General features: G+C 39.2%; 1 protein-coding gene across 2 annotated transcripts in view; it reads right to left on the bottom strand.

The window, feature by feature from the left end:
- The window catches only part of RGS17 (regulator of G protein signaling 17), an 86,885-nt gene that overhangs the window by 18,937 nt on the left and 48,187 nt on the right, over window positions 1–19,761 (bottom strand). The window contains exon 2 of one of the 2 annotated variants that reach the window (XM_082730027.1): window positions 11,454–11,597. In XM_082730027.1, coding sequence (XP_082586153.1) covers window positions 11,454–11,572 — 119 coding nt within the window. In that variant the 5' untranslated portion in view covers window positions 11,573–11,597. The remainder of the gene's footprint in view (window positions 1–11,453; window positions 11,598–19,761) is intronic. The other variant, XM_082730028.1, reaches the window with a different exon arrangement.

The following is a 19,761-nucleotide window of genomic DNA, read 5'->3' as shown; positions in this document are numbered from 1 at the left end:
GTGTCATAAAACAAGTATTTTATTTGGCCCAAGTTTTTATTTCATCAACTTAAAACCTCTCCAAAGTAAAGTAATCCGCTGTTAAAAATCTGCCCACTAGATGGCTGTGTTGCCTTTATAAATATCCTTTTTAATCAACTGAATAAAAGAAAACTGAAAAAGTTTCTTGGAGTAATTATCCTTTTTGGAAAAATATCTATTCTTATGTGTGTGGAGGTTTGATAATTATGTCTTTCTAAGGATTTGGAGAAGAGTCATTCAGTTTTTCTGTGAGTGAAATAAACTTGAAGGGGATACTTTTAATCTTGGGAGGGGCACATAATTGCACCCATTTTTCCTTCTTGGTATTGAGAGAATGTTCTGAGAGTCCCCAGCTCTAAGTCATTTCACTTAGGAATATTTAATCTTTAAAAAAAAGACAAGCATTATCCTACTAACATTTCAGTTATCCTTTCTAATAATAAGTTGTTTGAAACTCTGACGTCTCTTGCTGGGATAATATGGAACTTAAGTCATACATTCTTCTTTTTTTTCTTTCTTTTTTTAAAAGATTTTATTTATTTATTTGACAGAGAGAGAGAGAGAGATCACAAGTAGGCAGAGAGGCAGGCAGAGGGAGGCGGGGGAAGCAGGCTCCCTGCCGAGAAGAGCGACTCAAGCCCGGCTCCATCCCAGGACCCTGAGACCTGAGGCCATGACCTGAGCCAAGGACCAGAGGCTTAACCCAGTGAGCCACCCTGGTGTCCCTTCTCCCTTTTTTTTTTTTTAAGGATTTTATTTATTTATTTGGCAAAGACAGAGAGGGCGCAAGCAGGGGTAGCAGTAGTCAGGGAGAGAGGGAGAAGCAGGCTCCCAAGCAGGGAGCCCAAGGATGGGCTCAATCCCAGGACCCTGGGATTATGACCTGAGCCGAAGGCAGATGCTTAACTGATTGAGCCACCCAGGCACCCCATAAGTCATACGTTCTTAAAACAGATTAATTTGACAAGGTTTCTATCTAGTAACAGACAAGAAAAAAAATTTTTTTAATTGAGAATTCTTTAAAAGTAGTGAAAAGAAGGGCCATCAGTACCCCAATGTTTATAGCAGCAATGGCCACGGTCGCCAAACTGCGGAAAGAACCAAGATGCCCTTCAATGGACGAATGGATAAGGAAGATGTGGTCCATATACGCTATGGAGTATTTTGCCTCCATCAGAAAGGACGAATACCCAACTTTTGTAGCAACATGGACCGGACTGGAAGAGATTATGCTGAGTGAAATAAGTCAAGCAGGGAGAGTCAATTATCATATGGTTTCACTTATTTGTGGAGCATAACAAATAGCATGGAGGACATAGGGAGATGGAGAGGAGAAGGGAGTTGAGGGAAATTGGAAGGGGAGGTGAACCATGAGAGACTGTGGACTCTGAAAAACAATCTGAGGGTTTTGAAAGGGCGGGGGGTGGGAGGTTGGGGGAACAAGGTGGTGGGTATTAGAGAGGGCACGGATTGTATGGAGCACTGGGTGTGGTGCAAAAACTATGAATACTGTTACACTGAAAAGAAATTTAAAAATGGGAATAAAATAATAATAATAATAATAATGAATAGAGAACAAATTCTCAACTCTTTGGTTCCATTTCAGCAATGATTTAGAGACAATGAATGCTTACTAGGCCCCAGGCTTTGTGTTGCAATATATATTAACAGTATCTTCATGATTCTCACAATGAGACACTTTACAGATGAGAAAAGCTTGTCCAGTATCTTATAATAAATGGAGGAGGCACGATTTTATCAGAAGTTATGCTTTTTCCATTATGCCATGGCACACCCCAAAAGAAAAGAATGATTTCTGAATAAAAGCATCCCACAGATGGGGAAAAAAAATAAAATAAAATAAAAGAGCCCTTTCGAGAATAGATTTTCCAAAAGATTTTCATTTCAGTAAGCAATCGATTCGTCTTCTGATGCACGGAAACTGAGGACTAATGTCTCTATCTATTCATCCTCTCTTTGCTACCAATTTCTCTCTACACATGCTTCTGTTGGAAAAGATGAGTTTCAAAGATTCCCTTTTTCCATTGGTATAACAGTTTTATTTCAAACTTCAAGTCATGTATTTTAGTTCATCGACACATTTAATTTGATTTAGAAGGCCAACTGCTGACAAGTTATTACATAGTTAAAATCTGGATCCATTATGTAAAGCTTATTTTTAGTTCAATAACCAAAGTTTTTTATTTGGCATAAACAAGGTTTCTTCCGCACCCCCGCCCTTAAAGTTAAGTACAAGATTGAATATTTAGATGTACTTTATATAATATACACCAATCATCAGACTCTCCTATTTCAGTTCTCAGGTTGACTGAAATCCTATTTTAAGCTCTTCCTTCAACCCACTGTAATTTTTCCTGTAAGCCATAATTAAGTTAGTTGATGCTTTTGTGGGAAAGCAAATATCTAGGATGTGAAAAGTCCAAATGGACTTCTATTTAGTTAGTAGACACTGTTATTAAAATGGCAAGTAGTCATCTAAGTCTTTAAATGAATCAGTTACATTGGAGCTCAAGCAGTTGATACTCAGAAAGACATCTGAAAGTTGGTAGGGTCACTTATTCTTCCCACCGTATCTATACATTCTAGTTCCTGGCTGCCTGAATATGTATGGGATGAGGCAGGAAGCACCCCTGAGAACAATTAGGATGAAAGAAATAATCCGGATTTGTGGAGAAATTGAGCCCCAGAAGAGAATGAATGTACAGCCCTCTGGGAATCCTGTGGCGGTGTGGTCCGTGCTCCAGGAATGCCGAGTTGTCCCCGTGCTGATGAACGGGACAGCTGGGGACAGAGGGCCAGGGACAGAGAATGTAGGAATGGGTTCTGCTGCATTCACTGACAACATGGAAGCCTACAGTGCTCAAACCCTACAAAATCTGGTAGTTTCCTTTCAGCCTGAGCCTTGTGGGGGGTTGTGGGGCAGAAGTAATAATTATCAAGAAAGGATTACTCAGGACTTCTAGGATGTACTGAAACCTAAACTCACTGACTTATGTATATTATTAATTACATCTTACAGATGGCGAACCTGAGGCTCAGAAAGATTGAGTCACTTGCCGAATGTCTCATAGTTGAAGGTCATGGAGCAAGGACTCATTCAGGCCTAATTCCAGAGTCGCTGTTTGTTTCTTCCCTACTCCATGCTGTCTCTTTTGAGTAGGTTATTTAGATGAGGAAGATGTGTTAGAATTTGTATAGAGTCTTTAAATATGGCAAAACGAGATCTGTTTAGAATAAAACACATGGAATTATTTATTGTTCTGCTATTACTCGGAATGAGTTGATTAAAATGATCCTGTATTTTTAAATTATCTATGTTGCTTCACAGAAAAAAGTAGCAAGAGCAGGAATTTGCTTTCTACTTAGGAATCCATGCTCCCAAATGTAGGCTGATACGTGGTATATTGGCATCTGAAACAAAGATACAAATTTTATCTTTTTAAAATTGGAAATTATAATATTTCTACAACCTGAGGAAGCAGACTTATCACACTTAATAATATCATAATAAATTTCATATTTGAAAGAACTGGATTTCATTGTTGTATCTGATAAGGAACAACTACTACCCGAGTGATATCCTAAAATAGCAGGCATATTTTAATACGTCTATTGCACCTTGACCTTGAAAAAGTAAGCCAGTCCTAAAAGAAATAATGCAAAGTTTTAATGAGAAGAAAAAAGTTAAAAGTTAATACTATTTCAATCCGATGTAACAACTACTACATTTTGAATATAGGGTAGGGGTAGCAAAAATGTCATAACCATATGCCTAATATCATTATTGATTTGGGGAGGATGGAAGGGAAGTTCTTAAATATTGTCCAGAGAGTTAATAAATTTGGCCTAGAATTTAAAGGGCTGAATTTCTTAATGTTTTAGAAATTGAATAATTTTGCTTTGATTAAATCAAGAAGATAACCCCAGATTTCCTCAAATTGGACCTTCACCCAAGATCAGGGTGCCTCACAGCTTTGAGGAGAGGTGCACTTATTTTCTCTGTGGGTTGCTTTTTTCTCTAAATTCTTCTTTCTTGTGCACTTTATTTATTTTTAAGACTTGTTTATTTACTTGGGGGGTGGGGTAGAAGGAGAGGGAGAGACAGGATCCTGACCAGACTGTGCACTAAGTGTGGAGCCCAATGTGGGGCTCGATCTCACGACGCTGAGATCATGACCTGAGCCAAAACCAAGAGTTGGGTGACGCTCAGCTGACTGCACCAACCCAGGCACTCCTTCTTGTGCACTTGAAAGAGAAGCTTGATTCTCAGAGAGCTCAGTGAGAAGCTTCCAGCTGGCCACGTGACAAGATGTTTTTACAAGATGTTCTTATCATGGTGGACCTCCCTGGTGTACTGGGTACGGGGACATCAGTCATTCCCTTCTTCGTGAAGCTCCTCTCATGGCTTGTGCCAGGCCAGGAGCGTGTTTTGCGTTACCTCCCAGACTGTCTCCTCTGCTTTCCATGTGTAAGGCACTTGCACGGCTTTCTCTCTCAAGTTGGAATTTCCTGAGGTGTCGTCCTTTGTTCACAGATCATTCCACAGCTAACCTTAAACAGAGCAAGTCCAGCTCACAACCTGTCCAGCCCTAAACAGCCTCCCGTTGCTGTGTCCTCTCATTTGATGGGGTCGCCATCAACCTGGCCATGGGAGCTAGCGATGAGGAGGTATCCTGCTTCTCATCTACTGCGAATTCTTGCCTGCACACCCAGCGGCTCTTGAATGTCTGCTCTCACCATTGCTCTGTTTGGGGCCCCCGACATCTCTCAGCAAGGCTGTTCCAGAATCTCCTGATACTTGCCTTGTTTTTTGCCTTGTCCTCTCACATACTTTCCACTGGCTCCACAAGGGTAGACTTAAACATACAATGGGCTCTGTCTCCTCCTTATATAATAATCTTCAAACCCTTCTTATATCCAAAGCAGTGTGAAGCCCTAACTCCTTAATTGGGCACTAAAGGCATTTTAGTGCCTGCACTGCCTATCTCTTCAGCCTTCTATGCGGTCCTTCTTCTATCCCAGTAACACTGGATTCTAGGCCTCTCTCCCAGAACACTTGTCCCTCTCTACTACTAAGCACTGCTAGTGCTACCAGTATACTACTGTTCCTGCCAACACACACACACACACACACACACACGGGACGATGAAAGAAGAAGGCACATAAGAAAAAATCTGGTGTCTACTAGCATCACGTGCGACAACATTATACAAAGACCCGAGAGAATATGCCTGTTATTTTTTTAAAAAATAATTTTTGTGATATGAATTTTTGTATTTTATAAAGTGGACTCAAATAGAAAACCCAAATTCAGTCATCCATTTAACACCATAGCATTGATTAAGCACCTACTATGTGCCAAATAATATGCTACACGCCAACTGATTTTTGGCTATTTTCAAGTATAAAACTTTAGTATATGTTTACAGAAATGTTCAGTGCCAAGTGACCAATATGAATTTTTATGAATTCAACGATAAAATCCATGGAATAAAATTTTAAAGGTATTAACCCTTTAAAAAATACATGTTAAACAGAAAGAGAATCACTAATATGAAAACCAGTAGCATGAACTGGGGTGTCAAACTGGGCCCCCCGTTTCAGCTTTATCCAGGGCAGCGGGAGGCATGTCAGTGCACAGGAACAGACTAGCTCAATGCCAAGGTCGTCTTAGCCATCTGCCACACCCGGCCTCATCCAGAGCCCTGTCCCAGCACAACTCCCAACCCTTGCACCTACAGTACCCTGCCTCCGAGTATCAGCCTCTGGGCTTCTTTGCCAGAGTGAGGCAGGCTCCCACTCTGAGGATACTCCTTGTTTCTTTGGAACTCCCTTTCCATGGCAAACACACTTCCTGTGTTCTGAGCCTTCTGTAGCCCACATCCCCGCTCTGGCCCTGCCTGGCACCCAGCTCTCTGACGGCGTCTCTCAGGCAGGGCAAGGTCGGGGCTGGCGTTCCTCTTCCACATTCTGTGAGGCTAATGTCATCTGACTTCCCCCCTCTCTGCCTCTCTGTATTCTCTTACAGCTTTGGGATTCCTTACCAGCCTCCTCAAACCATAGACCCCCCTTCTTACCCCCCACCTCAGGGGAATCATGTCACAGGTCCCCCAGCACCCAGCAGGACACTTCCTTGGTTCCTTACCGAATCAGCTGGCTGTGAGCTGCCTTTCCTTCTAAACTGCCCCTTGTCTCCTTCTGACTCAAATTAATTTTAACTTTCTTTCTCCAGCCCTTCTCTGGCGCCTTCTTCCTATTCTTCTAAATGAGTCTGAGCATAACATTTTCCTCTATTATTTTGTTCTGTATACTTCCATCTTTCCATTGAGGATCTAAATACCCACCACGGGATATTCAAAAAACTTTAAAGTAAACACAGAGTCAAAAAGAGTGCCAATGGCATGCCTTCGATGGAAAAGGATCAAGGCATTCCAATTTTGGCAGTTTCCAGTAGATAGCCCTCTGGTCATATATAACACGGACTGGGCAGAGACAGTGTGAATACCAAGCTTTCTAGAGGGTGTCCTCTCTGGATTCAACTGCTTATTGAGAATTTATTCTGTCGAGGCAGAGGCAGGGAGAATCTGGTGAAAGCCAATGAAGTACAACTGTACCAGATAACAGGGGCATTCAGTAAACTGTAAATGAGAGAATTAACAAACGTGTGGCTTTACAGAAAGTTTGTGGTCCTCATGTCCACTTTCTGATCTTGTGGCTATGACCTGGGAAACTGAGGTTCGTTTTAGTAGGTGGGTTTTGACTGTCTGAGTTTTAGGTTTACGTAAGTCATAGAAACTATTGAGGAAATTCACCTATGCCATGGTGAGTCGAAACCAGACTTGTTTGTAAGAGATACCTATGAGGATCTGTTTGCAAGGACTTCGGAAGTCCTAGGCATGTAACTTACTCTCTCTCGTGTGAGATGATCAAGTCTCTGAGCGTGACAGGTAAAGTGTTTATCACCGGTGCCTCCTTGGGGCACCTCGGTGGCCCAATCATTAAGCATCTGCCTTTGGCTCAGGTCATGATCCCAGGGTCCTGGGTTCAAACTCTGCATCAGGCTCCTTGCAGGAAGCCTGCTTCTCCCTCTCCCACTCCCCCTCTCGCTGTGTCTTTCTGTCAAATAAATAAATAAAATCTTAAAAAAAAAAAAAAAAGATTCACCTTGCGTGTGGTAGCAGATTTATTTCCAGGGGCTGGTTTCCTCACCATGGAGCAGACGTGGATTTTGTTTTCCCTTTTGAAAAATAACCTCTGGCGTTTAAAGCATGCATCATAGTATTTTCACTGGCAGATAGCTAAAGTGTGACAGCATCAGAGGATAAAACAGGACATGATTTTTGCACTGTTTTGAATGACCAGAACTGGGGTACTTGTTAAGAATGGAGGGAGAGGGCAGCCGAAAGCATGTTTATGAAGTGCTGAACCTTTACTTAGATCTGTCCCGTCAATAGGAACATTCTGGAAAGATGAGAACTGAAGTCTCTTGAGTTCTAATTTTTTATGGTTGAACATGGAACTCTGTCTTGCTTGATAGGACACCACCAGGAGCAACAAGGAATTAAAACAGGGATGGATTAGCATCTAGAGACTTCTTTGAGAAAGAAAACAATCTGGGTTATTTTAACATAAACTCTGATATTACAAGAGGGTTTGGGGGACAATTTGGGAACTAGCTCTAAGCTTGACATAAATCTTGAAATCTCTACCTTTCCATCTCCTTCTTGAGGCACCTTGCTGTTGGGAGCCCACAGCAGTTTCTACTTTGCAATGGCCCATCCTCTGTGTCATCTCAAATGTGCATGTATGAATGGCCTCACTGCCCCCTACTATCCTGGAGGTGGAGTTTGGTGGAGAGCCCTCATCGTTCAAGAAAAGAGAAGTGAGTTAACTACCTCTGTTTGAATCTTGAATTCAAAGGGATATTAAATCTTCATAGTGGCAAAGTTGAACCTATAGACAAGTTTCTCTTGTCTCTTGACAAAATTCTCTATCCTCCTGATCAGGAACAGCTTAGTCCCACGTACGGAAGGACTCGCAGATTTCTACATGGTTCGTTGGTTCGTTTTATGGCCCAAACTCAGACCTCTGTGATTCATTTCTGTTACACGGCTCACATGCTCTAAACCACATTCCCTTGTTTTCTCCTATTGAAATGGAAGACTGTAGGGAGAGAAGGGAAAGAGACTGATTTGGGGACAGAAGTGGTTCCTTGAAAGGGACAGAGAACAGATGGGCTTAACAAGTCATTATGGATAAAGATGTTGGAAGGAAACTGTGGAAATATTTAGCAGTTTCATAATCTCTGTATCATACACCCCACCCCCCGCCGAAAAAAGCACAGTGGTAATTTTATTAAGGCAGGAATAAGTTTAAATATGTAAGGGAGAAGAGCTGATGCTGAAATATGAAAGTGAAATTTAAATTTGAGGGAAATACTATGTTGCTAAAAAAGCCTATAAGATGTGAGGTTAGGGTGAGGCATTTGTATTTATTACTAGATATAGAAATTCACTTGCTCAGCATTCTATTTCCTTAAAAGGAGGAGAAATCAGCTACGTGACAACTGTTCATTTTCACAAGTGACAGTGACTTCATATTTTGATTTCTAGTTTTATTTTGGTCCCCAAATTAACATTTTTTAGTGTTTCTTTCCATTCTGCTCCTCTGACCCAGCCTGGAAAATTTGAAGAACATTTATTTCTTTTGTTTTTCCACCCTCATAAGGCTTTAAAATATTTTTCTTAAACTCAAAATATAAAAACAATGATATTTTCAAAGTGCATGTATTGAGATTCTCATTTGCCATGAGATAACACAGTTAGAATTCATAGTTAAGGCAGCTGAACTTTCATTTTGTTCCTGTTGTTTATATTTGAAATTACCTATGATTTATCATTTATGGAAGACTTATAAAATTTATAGACTGTCTGTTTTATGGCTTAGACTCAGGCATCCATGAATCATTGCTAATAAACACAATTCTTGACAATGACATTTGACTCTAGCAGAGCCCTCGTCCAATGCACCAAATGTCTGAGCTCAAACTGGTGTCACTTTAGAGGTATAGAGAGTTAAGGCAGCTTCCAAAATCTGTTTTGGGTTCCATCCATAGGCCGTGTTCTGTGACCGTTTGATGTTCATGAGCTCCTGTTGAATGTTTTGTTATTCAGTGTACACTTTATAAAAGCAGGTCTCACTAAATATATGTAGGAGAGGAAAAGAACAACAACAACAACAACAACAAAATTCACCAAATAGCTGTTTGACAGCGAATGTATGTAGTGCAACCAAACTTCAGTACTCTTATCTGTTTTGGTGTTATAATCCTGAAGCAATTCAGAAATAAATTTTGGCAGGTAAATAAAATCATATACTGATTTCTGGAACATGGCAGAATGCAAATGAGAAATAGAAATATAATCTTCAACACTGTGTAACAATATATTTGCGATGTCTTACAAAAAAATCTAAAATAAAAGAGCTTTCCTAAGATTAGTTTTTATATTATATCCCTAAGCAGATCTTTAAAAAAAATACATACATATATAATATATATATATTTTCAAGCCAGCTCCTCTTTAAGGAGATTATATTTTTTCCTATATGAAGCGTTCTATAACCCAGTGAGCTAATGTGAGAGAGAGCGAGAGCGAGCATGGGAAGGAAGGGGTGCGGGGTGGGGGTGCAGAGGGACAGGGATCGAGTCCAAGTGGACTCTATGCTGAGCGCAGAGCCTGATGCAGGGCTCAGTCTCATGACCCTGAGCTAAACCAAGAGTAGGACACTTAACCGAATGTGCCACCCAGGTGTCCCCCAGTGACCTAATTCTTAAATGCATACTATGTGTCAGACACTGCTTTCAGCTTGTATGTGTTTTATTTCATTTATTATTTACAACAACCTTATGAAGTAGGGATTCTTGTTATTGTATTTTGACATATGAGGAATTTGAGAACATCAAGTAACTTGTTGAAAGTCAGACAGTGATGAGGAAGACAAGACTTGAGCTCAGGCAGTCTGACTTCCAACCTACCATATTAAGTCGCTACACTTCTCTCCATGGATTCAGACCAGAGGTAGGTGATCTCTTAAGCAGAGATAAGTGAAAATATATATATACAATTTTATTGACATATTTCCCCTATTTGAAATAGTTAAGGCTTACAAAGGAAAGAAAAATAGTCCCTTGTGATTTTCCTTAACAAAACATCATCATCTGAGAGGCAATTTTGATATGTATAAAAACTAAACCTTCCAAATTACTAAAATATCCGATGGTTTTCTGGAAATGAAGTTTCCTAGAAGGAACAGAGCTTGTTCAAGACCAAGGTTACCACTAGAGCATGACAAGTCTCCTCTATATTGGCAATGATAGAATATTATGCCACCATCTCATACCAATAACCTCAGGAAGAGTGTAAAGATCATATACAAGAAGGCGATTCAGGCATTTGGGCCTTTCTTCAAAGCTTTGACCTAAGTCAGGGAGATCCAGAAGACCGTGACTAATCCAGGGGATCCACTTGTGAACTGGATCTTTAAGGACCCCAAAACTTACGGTTCTATGGAAAGTTCCATTAAGTGTAGCACCCCCCTGGGAGTTCTCATCTTAGGACTCTTGGTCTTGCTGATTTTCTTATTGGAAGGCACTTGGGGAATTTGGAACTGGAGCAGGTTTTCTGAGGCACCTGAATCATGGACATTTAGTACTAGACAGGAGTCAGCTTGTCTAACTTCATCATTTTGCCAAAAGGCAGAGTTTAAACTTTGGATGATGTCACAGAACCTGTCAGGGATAAAATCACAAAGGAAAACAGGTTCTCTGGCTCTTACAATCTGGAGATTAAGTTGACTGACTTGGCCTTCATACCGGTCAAAGCCCCTGGCCTTTTAGACCTGTGGACACAGTTTGTGGCACTTCTTTCTCTGTCCTTTATCAGGCGTCCGTGGCTGCGCATGCCACTCTGATTCACAGTTTTGTGACTCTGTGACAGAATGATCAGCATCCCGAGAAACAGCACATGGCTAAAACACAACATCGACTATGATGTACAGGACTGCTAGATGTTATCTTAATGTTCTTGTACCTTCTGGAACATTGGAGAATTTTGTTTAGGGTTAAACAAGTCTCTAATCATAATCTTATTTTTACCCATCTTTAAGAAATGTGGATGGAGAAAAACAGGATAAAAAATGAGTTTTCACTGTTTGCCTTAATCTCAATTTAAATGTAGATTCTGGGGAAATATTCTATTTCCAGAGACGGTCTCCAATAATTCCTACTTGTAAGGGAGGAAAGGGAGACGGACTGAGAAGTTTCCAGGATCCTAAGAACAAAGCCGCAAATTCATTCTAGTTAGTCCCCCCGCTAGGGCAGGGGTGGGGTCCTACCCAGAGAGCCACATACCAGGAGCAGCTACAGCAACAGCACCAGCAGAAGCAACATGTGTTGTTGGGTCTCTGGTTTCCGGGCCCTTGAGACACAGCAGGTGTTCCTTCATTTTGTGTCTGCTGTCTTTTTCGCATTTCAGCTACTTTCGGACCCAACTGGCTGAAAGAAAAGAGAAAACAGAAGGTATGAAAAAATTAAAAGAGAGCTACATTGCCTCTGCTGAAGGGAGCACAGTTTAATTGGGATGGGAGATAAATGAAGATTAAAAAAAGAGAAACTGAGGGCACCGGGGTGGCTCAGTGGGTTAAGCTTCTGCCTTCGGCTCAGGTCATGATTCTCAGGGTCCTGGGATGGAGCCCCGCATCGGGCTCTCTGCTCGGCAGGGAGCCTGCTTCCCCCTCTCTCTCTTCCTGCCTCTCTGCCTACTTGTGATCTCTCTGTCTTTCTGTCATGTAAGTAAATTTAAAAATCTTAAAAAAAAAAAAAAAAAGAGAGGGACGCCTGGGTGGCTCAGTGGGTTAAGCCGCTGCCTTCGGCTCAGGTCATGATTTCAGGGTCCTGGGATCGAGTCCCGCATCGGGCTCTCTGCTCGGCAGGGAGCCTGCTTCCTCCTTCTCTCTCTCTGCCTGCCTCTCTGCCTACTTGTGATTTCCCTCTGTCAAATAAATAAATAAAATCTTAAAAAAAAAAAGAGAGAAACTGAATAAGCGCTAGTAGTCAAATGAAAAATTCTCAAGAAGATAATTTTAGGAGACTATCTTAAAAACTTTCTAACTTTTGGAAAATATTATAAAACTGTGTCAAAAACACAAAATAAACCCGGATAGAGATAGGCTATTTTCTCAAGCAGGAACATGGGATATCTTCAAAATGTTAATTGTCCCAAATTATTCTATAAATTCAATATGACTGCAATAAAAATTCTAATGGAATCATTCATGGAAATCTATAAAGAGATTCTAAAGTTTATGTGGAGGACTAAATGGACAGAAACAAACATGATACTTCTGGAAACAAGAACAAGTGGGGATATCTTATCAATAATATGAAACAATCATAATTATGACAGTATGTCATTGACAATGCAAATACATAAATAGATCAGTAGAAGGAATTTGTATTGAGCTGAGACACAGACTCAAGCATATATGCAATCATGGTTTAAGTTAGAGGGCACTTCATTATCACTTAGAAAAAAAATTCAATACATGGTGTTGATACAATTAGATTTATACATGAAAAAAATTACATACACCTCTAAGCTGTACCACACAAACAAATAAACTTCAGACTAATTAGGGGTAGATGTTACAAACAATTCTAAAACTCTGGCAAGAAGATATAGAAAAATGCTTTTACAGTTTCAGGGCAGGAAAAGGATTTCTTACGAGAGTAAGTCAAAAAGGAAAATATTATTAAATAATAGTAAAATAAAGTGAAAAATGAAAACCAGACTAGAAGATACAAAGGATTATTATCTATAAGACAGAAGTAACATATCACAGCTGAAAAATGCAAATTACCTAATAGACAAGCGGGCAGAGATGGGCGGGCAGTTTACAGAAGAGAAAATAGAAATGCCCCAAGTTAGATTAATAAAGGCTCAAAACTTGTACTCAGAAAAATTTGAATAAAACAACTATTCCATAACCAATTTCCCCCAGTTAAAAAGTCACAGGGCACCAATTTTGAGAGAGGATCTGGGTAAACAAAAAGCTCTCAACCATCATTTTGAAGAATACTATTGGCTACATAACAATGTAGCTAACAAATTTCACTCTCCTAGTTATACACTGGAGAAAACTTTCACATATGCATACACTAATGTATGAGGAGGCATTAAAGACAGTATTTTTAATAACTTAACTGAAAAACAATCCATATTTTCCTCTTTTTAGGAATGAATAAAAATGGAGATCTCACTATATGATGAGATACAAACAACACTTAAAATGAATAACTTATCTATAGATTTTAAAGAGGAGATCATAAAATGACATTGAGTGGAAAAATAGCTGTAAAATATTAAATATAACTTGTATTATTAACATAATCTTCATAAGTATGCAAAACAATATCTCTTATTAATTTCCAGATAATATGTATAGTAAAGTGATAAAAACATGAACTTGATCCATGACCTTGGATGCTTCTGGGGGATAATGATGGGAATGTGATTGGAAAAGAAGGGATTTTTAACTTTATCTGATCATTTCTTTTACAAAGACCTGCAACAATAATAAAATATTAATATTTTTAATTGGAGTATTGCACAAAGGAGTATTTATTTGATTACCTTTTGTACTTATCTATATCTTTTCTTCAGAGCACCCCCCTCCAACACATACATAAATACAAAAAGCTTTATACCAGACAGAGGTCCTTATCTGTATCTTATCCTGGAAGTTTGCAGAATGATTCAATTACCTTCTTGAGAATTGAAGACCTTCATTTTCTCACTGCTAACTATCCGATTTTGGAAAATTCATAGAGAAATGCTATGCTGCATGCAATGTTGTGGTTTAAAGCCATTGAAAAGGAGTTCAAATACTATATGAAATTTTCAGGACTTTTCACTGTTTTTTAAATCCTTTGGCTCATTAGAAAAAAAAAGATCACAGGCAAATACCTTGTGTTTTTTTCTGAGGTAACTGTGTATGCTGTGCCATAAACATTTTCCTTCTGTCAATAACAAAACAAAATAAAACTACTACTCACTGATTTCTCTTGTGTAAGTACCCATACCATTTGGGGCAGGTTGCCTCTGTTTTTCTGACCGATCTGTGTGTGTCCCTGAATACCAGCAGTTCAGTATTTATATTTGGTATTATATCAACTGTGTTTGGAGTCTACACTTCTCCTGGGCTGCCTGACATAAAACTATATTTAAGAAAAACAGTCTGTTGTCATATTTGGCTACATAGTTGCACTGTCCAAAGAATTATACACACAGAGGGGAGGAAAAGCTATTTAGAGAGCTACTTATGACCACCCTCTCTCTGGGTGAACAGGCATAGGGAAGAGTGGCTATTCACATACTGGAATCCTTACTTGCATCTACTTCTTTTGTGTCCCTCTAAGCAGTGGGGCTCATGATCATTCACTGGGGTTTATCTGTAAATACAGAAGCAAAAATCTGCATAACTCTTCTAGTTTTCATTTCTAGAGGTAACTGATTCTAGTTTTAAGCAAAACAGATTTTGTTAATGTCATAAAGGAAAAAAGGGGAAAAAAAATGTTTTGCAAAAGGGTGCATAACCAAGGACTCAAACTCAAACAGTTTTGAGTAGGTGGAGGCCAGCTTTTTCTTTCCTCCAGTCAAACTCCCTAGGGAGACAGACTGTCAAGAAACTATTTAATTTCACAGGGTAGAGGGGAATGAGGCAGGGGAAATTGGTTTTTCCTGTGCAGAGAAGTACATACCTGTGCGCGAAATTAGGACTTCAGACTCTGAGCTCTGTGGCCTTGGAAGGGCCCACGACCCAGGGACACAGCAGAACTGGGAGCATGTATAGTGGCATACCAGACTGCTCTTCTCACACTGGCCACCTTGGAAAATATGTCATTTAGTTCCTCTAGTGAGGTGTTGGGAAAGCTCTTATGAATAAAGATTAATCCTTGAAAATCATCATTTCCCCCCTCAAAGCTTCGGTAAATTTATTAGCAAGGCAAAACCATAAATCTGAGGTAGTGATGAGGGAGGGCTTATTTGTTGTTTGGGGGCATTATTTGTATCTTCCAAGAAGTAAGGAGGATGTGTGATCTCATTTCCACCTGATCACAGTTTCATTCCATGTTGCTTTTTTCCCTTTTCAAGGGTCACATACAATCATCAAAACCATCTTTGCACAACAAGAGTAAAAATCAACAAGTGGGACTACATCCAACTATAAAAACTTCTGCATAGCTACAGAAATCATCACCAAAATGAAAAGGCAATCTGCAGAATGGGAGAAAATATTTGCAACCATGTGTCTGGTAAAGGGCTTAATTTGCAAAATATATAAAGATCTCACAAGAATCAACAACAACAACAACAAAATCCAGTAAAACAAAACAAAACGGACAGAGGCACTGAATAGGCATTTTTCCAAAGAAGACACTCAAATGTCCAGCAGGTACAAGGAAAGATACTTAACATCACTAATTATCAGGGAAATGCAAATCTAAACCACAAGGAGATAATACCTCACACCTGTCAGATGCTCTATTAACAAAAAGTCAAGAAATATACAAGTTGAGCATGTGGAGAAAAGGGAATAGTCATGCACTCTTGGTGGGAATATAAATTGATTTAGCCACTATGGAAGTTTTTGAAGTATGGATGTTCTTCAAAAAATTAAAAATAGAATTGCCATCTGATCCAGCAATCGCATTTCTGGGTGTATGTCCAAATAACATAAAAACAGGATACAGAAAAGATACCCGAACTTCCATGTTCACTGCAATTGCATTATTCATGCTACCCAAGATACAAAAACCAAACCAAGTGTTTATTAGTCGATGATGGATAAAGATGTAAAGTGTATGTGTGTGTCTGTGTCTATGTATGTAAAAAAGAATATAATGATATTCCATTCATATATATTCCATACATATATGTATATATGTATGTAAAATGAAACATTATCCAGCCACGAGAAAGAAGGAAATCTTGCCATTTGTAACAACACGGATGAACCTTGAGAGCAACATGCTAAGTGAGATAAGGCAGACAGAGAAAGACAAATATTGTTTGCTGCCACTTTTATGTGGAATCTAAAAAAGCAGAACTTGTACAAACAGTGGTTCAGGAGCTGGTGGTGGAGGAACTGGGGAGATGCTGGTCAAAGGGTACAAACTTGCAGTTAGAACATGAGGAAGTTCTAGAGATCATAGCATTAGGCTTATAGTTAACAATACCATATTACATACTTCAAAGTTGCTAAGAGACTAGACCTTAAATATTTTCACTGCACAGAAGAAATGATAATTATGTGACATGATGGAGGAGTTAGGTAATGCTACACTCAAGTTGCAATATATAAATGTATCAAACCAACACTTGTACACTTTACACTTATACAATGTTATATGTCATTTATATCTCAACTGAAAAATTTGAGCAATGAACAAAAAAACAAGATGAAATTTAAAAAGATAAATATAGGGATATGAGCTTGGATAAAAGAAAAACTCTGTAAGATGGGGATGGGAGAAACGTGGCATACAAGGAGCATATGAAAAATTCTAGGTGATTTACTGGACAATAAATTCAGTATCAATCAATAGTACAGTGTAAACAAAATAGTTCATGAAAACTTAGAACACATTAATAGAAGCATGTTTTCTAAAGCTGGCGATGGGTCTTCTCTTGGCTGGTTAAATGGTTGGTTAATTCTGGTCACCACAAATTAAGAAAGAAATTAAAATATGTTCAGAAGATTAGGAGAGAGATTTTAAAAAAAAAACCTCGAAATTATCTCATAAGAATACTACTTTTAGAACAAAGGTATTTGCTCTAATGAAGAAAAAACAGACAATCCAAATCATACTTTTCTAATATTTGAAATGATGTCACATAGGAAAGAATATAGATCTGCTTTGTAAGATCCCAAATGTTAGAAGAAGGATTGACGAATAGAAGCAATGAAGACTCTTCCTTCCATGTATGGAAAGTCTGTCTGATACTTAGATGAGACCTTCACTTACCTTCGAGTTTGGTATCAAGCCAAGTATTCTTGAGCATTCTAATGGAGGCCTGGCAACGCTTTGAAAGAGGCTGATGTACAGAGGCCTCCATTTTACATGGGTGAATAGACTGAGAAAATATCTTTTTTTTTTTTTTTTTTTTTTTAAGGAAGCTCCATGTCCAGCATGGAGCCCAACATGGGGCTTGAACTCACGGTCTTGAGAACAAAACCTGAGCTGAGATCACGGGTCAAAACACTTAACTGAATGAACCACTTGGGCACCTGAGAATGAGAAAATATCTTAGTTCTGAGCATACTGTTCTAGAAATGGGCTACCCAAGCTAACCAGTATCTTCAAAATACAGTTGGGAGGGAGAGGAGAACCCCTGTTTTTATCAGTTTCTGCACTTTTATCAATCATCTTGCCCGTTCTCGAGCATTGACTAGTATGATTCTTCATCTCTTTTTGTTTATATATTGTTTCCCAATAGAACTGTAAAATTCTTAAGAAGAAGCAGAGAAAGAAACAAATGTATCTCATATCTATTGGCTTTCCTGGAATCTCGCAGTAATTTCTGCCAACAAGAGATGCATAATAGGGACGCCTGGGTGGCTCAGTTGGTTGGACGACTGCCTTCGGCTCAGGTCATGATCCCGGAGTCCCGGGATCGAGTCCCGCATCGGACTCCCAGCTCCATGGGGAGTCTGCTTCTCTCTCTGACCTTCTCCTCATTCATGCTCTCTCTCACTGTCTCTCTCTCAAGTAAATAAATAAAATCTTTAAAAAAAAAAAAAAGAGATGCATAATAAATGTGGAGTATTGTGACAGTGAATATGGCAGATTCCTCAGATTATTAAAAAACAAACAAACAAATAACTACTTTCCCAAGACAGAGACTTCAAATTTTTACATACAACTCTTATAGCTCTAGGACATACTGTCAAGTTTGAACAGTGCTCTTTATCCTTTCCCAAAGTGTCCCTTTGGGATTGATAACAATAGCACACCTCAATCCATCATTATTACGGTAAAGGTCAAATGGATTGAATATGTAAAATGCTTGGAACAAATTTTTATACATGGAGTAAGCACTCAGTAAGTGGCAGCCCTCTCAGGAAAACACTGGAGAGAGCTGTTCTTCATGTTCCCAGAAAGCTGGTGTGGTACAATGTTTTGAGGCTACAGATGTTGAAGATTTCCATCCCTATCTCCTTGCTGAGAGATCATTTCTCCCAGGGTTGTCGAGTTTTTGTATCCCTTGGGTAGCATCTTCCCATCTCAGGATTCCACACAAAGGCTTACTCAGTGAAGAAAGAAGACTAATAGTTTGGTTTTTCATTTCATCCCTAACACTGTAATTTTTAACACATGTAAATGAACTGAGTCTCAAGTGACTCATGGTACCCACAATCAACTCCTTATCCAACAATCAAACTTCATTATAATTGCAGCATCTTCTCATGTTTAGTGAAAGCATTCGGTTTTGCCATATAGTTGTTGATTTAGTGTTTAGCCCCAAAAAGGTATTTGCTAAATAAGCCAAATTTGTGAGGCCTTCTTTAGCACTAGGGTGGACAAGGAAGCAATTCACTATGTACAGATTTTTATTCCCGGTTGTGATGTGTTTTCCCTATGAAGGAAAACAATTTACTCCTCGATTTAAAATTTCTGATAACTACTTTGCTTCACCTAAGCCAGCATTTATCTATGTGACGGAGCGAGCTTTCAATGTCATTTCCCATCTCATGACATGTTGATCTGAGAAGATTTGTATCCAAACTAGTTTTTGCTTTTGGGGGGTATTTAAGGGACTTATATGTGTGTGTGTGTGCTGTTTTCAAAAATACCATTTTATAATTACATTAAAACTATGAGGAATTCAAGAAGTCACCTCTGTGTACTCAGAGTGAATACACCTCAGGATGTGATTCTGGTCAATACTTCGGGGGGTTAGGTCTGGCTCCATCAGTAAATATGTCCCTGTGTTTCTTTTCTTAGGTGATATATATAAAACTTGCTAAAATATCACACTATGTTGAGTCTGCAATTCTCTCTCCATGATAACAATATTTTCATATGTATTTATAAGTATATAAATATATATAAGATTAAATATAATCACCGCTGTGTCCTCCTTAAGCTTTAAAGAACAGAATCAGATCAGAGTCCTTCCCTCTTCTTTTCGCTCCTGTGCATCTATGGGAAAAGTGTTATCGGAAGTGTTATTTGACAGGACGATTTGGTAAGGACTCTCGTACAAAGTTGATGCTAGTTTCTAGGCTCAAAACATTCAGCCATTTTTTTTTCCACAGAACATCACAATTTCTACTCCAATGATTCTGCTCTTCTATCAACTTTCCATTTTCTTCTTTTGACTATGCTTTCTAGAGTGCAGTGGCTTGGAGGAGGCGAGATCCGGACTAGAATCCCAGGGGGTCTGTCTTGGTCCTGGCCTTGTCCTGGCAGTGAGTATGTTTTATTTAACTTCTGCCATTGTTTGTAAAATGGGGGAATGGTATACACTTCACTCGGTAGGTGTAAGGAAGGGAAAGCATATTTATTGCTATTATGATCACTAACCTTAGCAGTGTGCCAAGGGAACAGCACTCACTCATCTGGAATCAGAACCACAATACTTGTTCTTATTACT

The sequence above is a fragment of the Mustela nivalis genome, assembly GCF_964662115.1.
Source record: "Mustela nivalis genome assembly, chromosome: 5".
NCBI lineage: Eukaryota > Metazoa > Chordata > Mammalia > Carnivora > Mustelidae > Mustela > Mustela nivalis.
This window is presented reverse-complemented; position numbering and strand designations above follow the sequence as displayed.